The 9,603-nt window shown below is 44.8% G+C and overlaps 1 protein-coding gene across 2 annotated transcripts; it reads right to left on the reverse strand.

Moving 5' to 3' along the window:
* Positions 1 to 354: 354 nt before the first annotated feature.
* Positions 355 to 9,499, reverse strand: tox4b (TOX high mobility group box family member 4 b). Of its 2 annotated transcripts, none has more exons than XM_046381350.1 (9): positions 9,353 to 9,499; positions 7,002 to 7,070; positions 4,316 to 4,603; positions 3,961 to 4,221; positions 3,485 to 3,805; positions 3,087 to 3,167; positions 2,074 to 2,712; positions 1,785 to 1,939; positions 355 to 1,611 (listed from the first exon to the last, which is right to left on the reverse strand). In XM_046381350.1, the coding sequence occupies exons 1-9, from the start codon at positions 9,356 to 9,358 to the stop codon at positions 1,554 to 1,556; spliced, it is 1,878 nt and encodes a 625-aa protein (XP_046237306.1). In that variant the 5' UTR covers positions 9,359 to 9,499; the 3' UTR covers positions 355 to 1,553. The 2 variants fall into 2 exon arrangements, with proteins under 2 accessions (XP_046237306.1, XP_046237305.1); XM_046381349.1 differs by lacking the exon at positions 9,353 to 9,499 and adding an exon at positions 7,356 to 9,295.
* Positions 9,500 to 9,603: the final 104 nt, after the last annotated feature.

Here is a 9,603-nt window from a genome sequence, read left to right on the forward strand (position 1 = left end):
AATTTGTAGCGCTGCACTGCGCAACAGCACCCCCTGTCTTTGACCACGCTGCTTTTTCCCGCCATGGAAGGTTTTCCCGCCATCGTCATCAAACGCTTCTCATGATGCCGATCTCGCGATAGAAACTGAAGCGATGAGAGTACGTGTGTATATTTATGCATACATATCTGTCTATATCGCACTCTGGACAGTGAAACTGAGTTCTTAACTGTATGTTTCCAATGAATACTAAATTTCATATCCCTAAATGCATTTTTTGGATAATAATTCTTGTTTATGTGTGTACGTGTGTGAGACTAATCAAATAAATGCCAGTCCAGCTGTAACCGTCAGGCCAAAATGCATCACCAGATGTATATTAAAACATAAAATATTTTTTTATTTCACCATTAAAAACATTTCCAGGATATCTACAATAAACCAGACTGATAATTTCCTCATCATTTCATCTCAGTGGGAACAGATTCTTTTGGAAGCAAAACATTCCTTCCTTGATTATTCAACAGACCTGAAAGGAAATTGGACACTTATGTCAAAAAGTAAAGCTTTTACACTGTATTCCCTTTCTCTTTACAGTAGTGTTATCAGAGCTGGTGTGTTTATCTCATTCCAATTGTTTTGTTACCCCTCACACATCAAATTTCACCACAAATGTTTCTCGTAAAACAAAATATGTACCATATATGTTAAAAAGCTCTTATGTTGCGGGGCGTTTCAGCAGGAGAGAAGAACAGAGAACACAAGCTATTTCTTTCCTGAATTTTAGCACCTGATTGCACCTGAATGTTCACCCAAAGTCCTTTGCACGATTGAAATATTCCGCCATGAGCAGCATCTAGCTTTTCTGCCTCAAAATGGCTTCTTATAAACATTTTTGCCTCCTTTATGACTTCAAACTGGCTTTAAGACTGTTTGTGCTTTGCCCGGATGTTCCTCATTCGTACATTACATTTCCAAAGTAGCCACCGGCCCCTCGCGCCAAAGCACCTGCACTTTGCAGAAGAAATATTACAAACAAAAATCACTTCTCAGATTTCATTCACATCGGTCAGTCCTCACTGTAACAGTAAAGGGAAGCGCATAAACATATGAAATGGAATTTACGAAATGAACTGAACTCACGTGCAAGATCACCATTTCCTTCCTGCACTTTTTTTTTTCTGTTTCAAAACAATTAAAACACCATAATATTCCATATAAAATGTTCTTCTTTTTATAGACTCCATAATTGAGATTCAAAATAGATGATGAATATGAAAATGTGGGAGCACAAGTCTTCAGCTTGTTCTTCTGTGTTTTCTTCCATATCGCGAGCCGTCGCTCTGGCTGCTGGAGAGCCAACGTGCTGATCACAGCAAAGTACACTTCAGCGACTCAAATGCTTTCCCGCGACCGTCTCGTCTTTGCCCTTGCAGTCGAGGTGACATGATGAAACAAGTCATTATGTGCCAATACCTGAGCCTATCACTCATTCGTTCCTCTGTTCATTCACGTGTTATTCTATGCCCCTTTCTCTCTGCGTAGCGCTCCTCCGTCAGGCGAGTCCCCGTCCCCTATGTGACCGTGGTGGAGTTCTGCCCTCGGATGGCACACCAGGCCATGAACACGTCTCTGTGGGGGGAGGAAAAGACGGATGGAAAAGGTCACTTTCACGCAAAGGTTTCTGGTTTTTACTCTTTTCTCTATTTTACATACTAAACAAGTTCACCGACTAATCTAAAAAATATATCTGATCAATTATTAGTTTACAAGTTGGATGTGCTTGCTGCTGTTTTTGCACACACCTGCAGTGTGTGGCGACACACTCATTGCTGCAGTACTCCTTGTCCCAGTCTTTGCTCTCCACAGCCGGGTTGGTGCAGCCGGCACGCACGCAAATGTTGCGGCTGGCGGCGGGAGACACGCTCGGGACAGGGGCAACGTTCACCTCCACCTCCATCTGACAGGCAAAGGAAGACAAACGGTATTTACCTATTTGTCTATTAGAGCTCCACACAAGAAATGCAACAGTCATTCAAGCTAAAACAGAAACAACAAAGTGACTTAGTGTACGCTCTGTGCTGTGGAGCTCACCCCCTCTTCTGCTTCCGCCACTTCCTCTCCTCCTGTCACCATGTCACCTGACTGTCCCACCTCCACCGTCAGATTGGAGGAGGAGGACATCGACGTGGGCGTTTCACCGCCCGACGTCACGATGATCGGCGTGCCTGAATCCGACTGCCGTGACGACGGGACAACCTTGATCTGCAGCGGAGGCGGAGCAGTGGCTGTGCCTCGCGGTTTGGCCTGCAGAGGTGGAGGAGCCTGGGCGTGCACCATCTGCTGCAGCCGAGGCGGAGGAGGAGTGCTCTGCATCTGCTGCAGCGGCGGCGGTTGGCGCGGCGAGGAGGCTGCTGTCGCCGTGACGGATACGCCACCAGAGGGCATTGGCGTCTGCTTGATGATGATCTTGGTGACGGTGGGGGGGTTCGGAGGGGCGGCGACAGGCAGAGGTTGGGGTTTGATAGCGCCGGTGCGGGAGCGTGTGGTGACCTGGGGGAGGTCCAGGATGATGTTGGAGGTGCAGATGTTGGTGATGGTGTTCTCCTCGGGGTTGTAATGCTGCGACCTGGTGGAACGAGAGGCCATGGAGGGGGCAGGTGTGGCTGTGACCACAGGAGCTGCAGCTGGAGGTGGGGGCGACGGGGTGGTATCCATAACTTCAATAGGGGCCTGGAGAAGAGACGTTTGGACAGAATGAGATGGTAACAAAAGTCAAGTTAGACAGGAGAGACCGACACTCACCGGAGAAACGTTTCACATGAGCTGAAACTTTAAGAAATGCTAATTGTTCTGTGGTTTGGAGATACTTTGGCGACTTAAAGTCCCATTTGGCCACTAAGTGGATGAGACGGTTTGGCTACAGACTGATATTATTTGCCACTTCTATCCAGCCCTAACAGTTACTGACATTCTTAGCACATCTAACCATGTAACACACAACCGACCGCTTCAGAAAAGACTCTGCTGTCATGCAGTACACGCTGTGTCACAACTGCTGTTAGGTTTTACAAATGGATGATCTCTCGCCAATCGGAGGTGCTCACCTGAGAATTCTGGCCGTCCCTGTACTCCGCCAACGCCTTCAAATAATCCTTCTTTGCTGCTTCGTTTTTCCTCTTGTAAACCTGTTAAAGAAAAAAAGAGGTAAATGTACTGAAGATGTACTGGCTGTTCCGATCTCACATCTGCTTTCATACAGCTGACTGAGAGGGAACGTCTTTACTTCCACGACGTATCATTTCAATGTCTGAAAAGATATTTTTTTGTACAGTATATATAGTATATTTATATTTGTATCATATGTCTGTCATATTGTTAAATTTCCTTAAAGCTGAACTCAATCTACCATAAACATGTGGTCACTTCACCAACTGAAAACTACAACTATTCCGTATCAGAGAAGACAAATTCCAGGTTCTCCAAGATTTTCTTCTCCTCTCACCTGTTTCTGCTCCTCCCCCAGGCTGTCCCACATGGAAGCCACTATCTTTGAAACTTCTCCAAATGTTGCGTTGGGATTTTGTCCCTTGATAGCTGCCTGCGTGTCCCTGAAGAACAAAGCGTAGGCTGACACGGGTTTCTGAGGCTCGTTGGGGTCTTTCTTCTTCTTCCCTTTCTTCCCTCCTCCGGCTCCTCCTCTCCGTCCAACAGCCGGAGAGACGCTGGAGGCGGGGGCAGATAGCGGGGACTCGGACAGGGAGGGATCAAGGGAGATGACGCCGGGAGAGACGGCCAGGGAAACCGGAGATTCAACCAGGACGCTCTGATTGGCGGGATGAGAATGATACATGTAAGATTTGCACTGTAACCATGGATATACAAATACAAACCACTGAATTAGTTTGGATACTGAAGAAAATGTCTGAACATGATAATCATGAGGAAAGAAAAGTACATCAATCATCCTGTCAGGCTCACCCTTCTGAAGTCATCCATGTCATCATCCTGGAGTGAGCTGGTGGGCGACGCCGTGGCCGACAGAGGGTGTTCAGGCGACTGGGGGCGTTGCAATATGTTCCCTCCTCCCAGGCCGAGCCCCAGTTGCGCGCTGAGCTCTGACTGGTCGATAGTGGTCAGTTGGTTGGACCCCAGCAGGCCCTGGCTCATGTCACCCAGCGGGACGTCAATGGTCACCGGGGACGAGCTGCTGAACTGGGAGCCGATGGGTTGACTGAGATCCTAGGGACGGACAGAAGACATGAGCCGAAAATGAGAGTGAATCAAACCCGGCGGTTGCTACAGAGATAACTCTGAGACGTCCCGGGCTCCTCACCATTCCCAGTGACGACCCCAGCAAAGCATTTCCTCCTGATTGGTTGATGACTCCTAGACTCAGGTGCTCCAGTCCCTGGGATCCGGCATTGACAAAAGTGGAGGCGAACGAGGGGTCGTCCCCTTCGACCACGGCGTTCCCGGGTACCACCACGCTGTCGGAGGGGCCGGTGTCCTGCAGCTCCCCGAAATGGGACACCACATCGGACACGGTGAGGGCCGAGTCTGGATCTAAAGAGATGGGAGGTATCTCGAACTCCTCATCGCCGAGGCTGGGGGTGTGGAAGGTCTGGAGAACAGGCGGAGCCAACAAAAAGGGAAAGAGAAGATGGCGGAAGTAAGAGAAGAATGGAAAGAAGAGAAAAGATGGAGGAGGACAAGAGATAACAGGTTTGTAAGAAAATCAGGCAGAGAGGAGTAAATAACGATTTGGAAAAGGAAGGTAAGGTCACAAGAAAAGATGGGACAAGATTAAAGTCACTCAGAAGATTAAAGATCACACAGAAATTTTACTACTTTGGAGAAAATAAAATCATCAGAAGATTCATTTTCTCAGATTCTCAATACTGAAAGGATCAGGTCAGGTGTGGAAAAATGTTTTCAGTGCTCAGGGTCCCGTTTTCTGTCTCACGTCTTACTTTTCACCAAGGCAGACCACCATACTTCAGACAATCAGACCACACACCAATCACATCACTGGATAAAAACAAGTCACATTCCTACAGGATCCCGAGAGGCACAAGAGGGCTGCTGCTAACGACTACTTTAATTATTAATGTGCCAATTACTTTCACACTTAATTCTTAATCTACAAAACATTAAAATACTGTGAAAAACGTATCTTCATTATTGTCATGAACGACAGAGAAGAGCAGCACATCTGAACATTTGAAAAGCTGGAAGCAGCAAACAATTTAACTTTGTTTTGCTTGAAAAATTAGACAATTAAAATGATTATGAAAGCAGTCGGCAGTTAATTTGTTAATTTTCTCTTGAATCGAGTTAAGTGACCTGACAGCAGTCACCAAAGAGGACAGGATGCAGTGCAGCTTGCTCTGCGATACGAGCCCCTGTGGTCATGCACCGGCGCTCGAAGCAGTCAAAGAGCACATTCACTCGTTCGTCTTTTCTAAACTTTCTGTCTTCTCTGATGACAAAACAGCACTGAAAAGTGACCTGAATAACTTTTATCAGATTGGCTTCAGACTCGACACCTCAGTGTACATCATGTGTCTGCAGCTGCTTCACAGTAAAATCATCCCATCATTTCAGTAATTCTGCAGATGAGTCATCTCAGATTCGTACTCTGACACAGTGTCTGGTGATTCACTCTGCTTTCCTAAGTGACGGCATTATTATAAGAAAAAATGTGTCTGAACTGAAGGAGGGGGCGGGGTTAAGTATTTATAATTAATTCACACTACACCAGCAGGTCCAGAAAGGTTGAACAGGTCAGTGGGTTCAGTGGCACACGAAAAAAATGTGAGTATGTCAGTAAATGCGGGTTGAAGTGGATTAGAAATGCCACGAGGTCGTATTCGTGGCGGCGAGGCACACTGCTGGTTTGAAATGGTTCATACACGCAGTCCACGTTGTATGACCGACACATCATTTATCTTTGTGAAAGCAGAAAGAACACGGCTGAAACGACAGAAAATATCACATGCCGGCAGCTGACGTTAAGGATGATGATGGCTAATGACGATTTGTGCATTTAATGTAGAATTTTACATTCGTATCACAGAGCTCAGAGTCTTTGAAAAACTCTGATGGTGATTTGACCAGAATTATCACCTTTCTGGAGGCATTTCCAGAGCTGTCAAACATCTCAACCACCTGGTTTAAAAGAATATTCACTCAAGATTTTGTTTCCCAATCAAGACAGCCAGAGATGACATTTCTCCTTGTCATTTTTCTCTGTTTCTCTGGTCATGCGGTCAAATTATTGAACGATTTTAATCAGTGCAGGCATCCATAAATGATTGGAGGTAAGAATCAATCTCTCGTTAAATCAGCAGCAATCCATTGATACATGCAAACTGTGACAAGGGAGTAGTTTCAAACACGTATAACATACAAAGGCCTGTAAGATCACACTTGGACTTTTCCCATCAGATTTATGTTGTAGCTCATCAAAGTGAACCCCTTGTTTAATGACAGGTGGCTGTTTCAGGGCTCTGCTATAAAATGGTGGGAAACCCTGCTGGATTGGGAAAAAGATCGGCAACTTAGGAAACTGGCTGAAAACATTTTAACATTCACATGGTTAGAAAAGTTTTTGAAGATTCTGGGAATGATGTCGACTTTCTGGGTTTTTCTGAGATTATCAGGCATTTATCTTTAAAAAAAGAAATGTTCATGTCATCAAGACAGTTGTATGATTACAGAGTCAGCCATGTGAGGATTAAAATCAAGTGCACAAAGTAAAATTTAGGTTAGATGGACCTGATATGAGGGATCAACATTTGTTTGGTTTCCATCCCAGCCAAGCAGGATATCTTGGAGCGCTCAGACAAAAAAAGGATGAAGCATTAACTCTGTGACTCCAGTGCATTGTCATTCACGATGTGATTCTGCCTGATCGTAAGCCAAAACATCTGCCCACAGCAGGGGGGCTCCATTGCAATAAACAAAGACAAGTCAGAGATAAATTCACTGCCACACCAGTCGAGATGTTGAAGGCCTACCTCTGAGGAGGAGAGGAAGGGATGGCCGGACCCCGAGATTGTCAGGTAGTTGTCACTGCCTCCAGGGAACTGAAACATCAAGGTGAAAGAGTTAGGAAAAAAGATGACTCTTGGAGGTTTTTCTGACATTTTACCCTCTGAAACCAGATTTCACCTTCCTTTTAGGACATTCAAGAGTGAGGCAGTTGGCCTACAGAAGTCCTGTAAACTCACAGATTTTGGTGACACCTAAAGACTAAGATGCGTTTACTGGCAGCCTTCAGTTAAATCACACATATAAATAAACCCTAAGCAAATGTTACATCCGTTTATGGGTGAGAGACGTTCTGGCCCATTCATGTGAGAGAGAGTCACCTTGTTGTCAGAGTCAAATCCATTGAAAGACTGCGGATCCAAGAACTCTGGATCACCGTCGTGCTGCCCGGTACCGTCCGTTAAATCCGAATAAAAATTCAGGTCCATCTTCTCAGCTGGGCCTCATATGTCAGCTATGAGGCCCCCTCTTTTAATTCAATATGTTACGAGCAATTAACCGAAATTTCCGAGCTTTCTTCCTATGCTAGAAAACGTGTGGCTCAAAGTCGTTCCAGACGGCTAGCGTTACTGAGTGGAACCGAGTCACGATTAGCCGTAACGTTGTTTCTTTTTGCGTACGCCGACAGTGACAGCTTTCCCCGCAGATGTTGGGCTAACGCACACGACTGAAAACAGAGCATGTGCACGCCAGCAACCGTGCCAAAAATAACCTGTCTGCTGCCTTGCTAGCTACAGAGGTAACGTGGCTGGTACCGGTCCTTAATGCTGACTTGTTCTACCACGGTTTAGCTTTAGCTGGCTCTGACGCAAGGCTGCAGTACTCCTCACTTCGCGACCAGACTGGCGCCCGTTTGTCTGTCGGACCCCATTCAAAGCGATGGCCGCAGCTAGAGGACACAGCTAAATACACTTAACGCTCGATTAGCGCTGCTCAAGGGGTTCTGGAAAACGGCAACGATCGTTTTCAAGGTGCCTGCCAGGGATGGAAGGCTAAACCGATTCCCCGTTCTTGCTTCGTGTTGGCCCGGGCCAGGCAGCTCAATGGATCCCGAGCCACAGATCATGGATGGGATAAACGGACAGTGGCAAGCTAAACGGGGACGAACCGGGATGTTGAGCAATACAGGTTTCAAAATAAAATCAGACAGCTAACTTTTTTCATTACTATTTAGGATTGCTGGAAATAAAAATGGTTGCTACCCGTAAATTACCCATATATGTTATAACCATGACCTGTTAATAAACCTGTAAAGGAACAAACTCACATTTAACGATACCAATATTGCTTAAAGAAGCTAATATTTTGTTTAACATGGGAGAGCTAAATGTTTATTTATGTGAAAGTATCTGGGGCCTTACTTTGCCAAGTTAGTATTTCAGTCTTGGTAATAACTGAAGCCTTACTGATACATCAGTACGGTCGAACTCTTTGGACAATTTTAGCTTATCAGAGTTAAGAGTTAAACCAAAAATTCAATTGGGTTCCTAACAGTTTTGCCCATACTAAACATTATTTCATTGGGCATTTATTATAGACTGATACAAACTTATAATTCGGTTTTTGGGAAATTTTTAATCTTGTTTTTCTTATAATCAGTCGTACGTGTGTTAGAGTTGCTAATCATTACAGATTTAATAATTCGTGATTTTATTTTGAAACCCATGAGAGGAAGTTGCTTGTGATGATCTTTAACATTAATTTTGCTGACATACGAGTTAACTTTGCTACAGGTGATGATCATTGCAGCTTTAACAACAATAAATTTCGCCTCTGAGGTGGAGTGCAACTGCGAAGGACACACGATTATATCGACGAACAGACAATTTACGATGTTTTAACGAATAAAATGTCGGTTTCGATTTCGCTTTATTATGGACGCCTGATAGCTTATCTTACCTCCTGTTCTTTTCAATGGTTCGGTCCAATGAAATCCTGTAAGGATTTACTCCTGCTAAGTGGAGGACCACATATTAGGGGGAAAGAAAATACTGAAACGGAAACAGGAGACATTTAACGTCTGTGCAAGCAGTTTCAGTGTGGAGTGGTACCTTTAAACGCACTACATTAGCGGAGGGACAGGTTCGATTAGCTTAAAACCATTAACCGTCTCCACTGGGGAAAACAGACCAGGTTAAGTGAAATTAACAAATTTAATAAAGAAACAATAAATAAGACAGCCGGGAGATCCGCCCGTAACAAGGCCACCATTGTGTTTGTGACAACCAAAGATCTTGTGTTGTAGTTGATCATCACATAGGAAGACATAGGTGATTCTTTTATTATGTCAAACGTTTCTAATTCTAACCACTCTTACCTCCATGCTCACCCCCGAAATCTGATTATTGTTTTGTTTTTATCCCACTTTTGCAAGTGAACTTCGCCCAGAACTGATTTCCTCAAATATCACAAGTCACCGGCTTCCTGATTGTACGTACAAGTGGAAGTGACATCATCACGCAGCGATGGGACGTCAGCGTTCCAGAATAAAACGAATTTGGCTCTTTCATAATAAATAAAAAATAAGGATTATTTTGGTGTATATCTAAAAGAAACCTCGCCGGCACC

The sequence above is a fragment of the Scatophagus argus genome, chromosome 23, assembly GCF_020382885.2.
Source record: "Scatophagus argus isolate fScaArg1 chromosome 23, fScaArg1.pri, whole genome shotgun sequence".
Lineage (NCBI taxonomy): Eukaryota > Metazoa > Chordata > Actinopteri > Scatophagidae > Scatophagus > Scatophagus argus.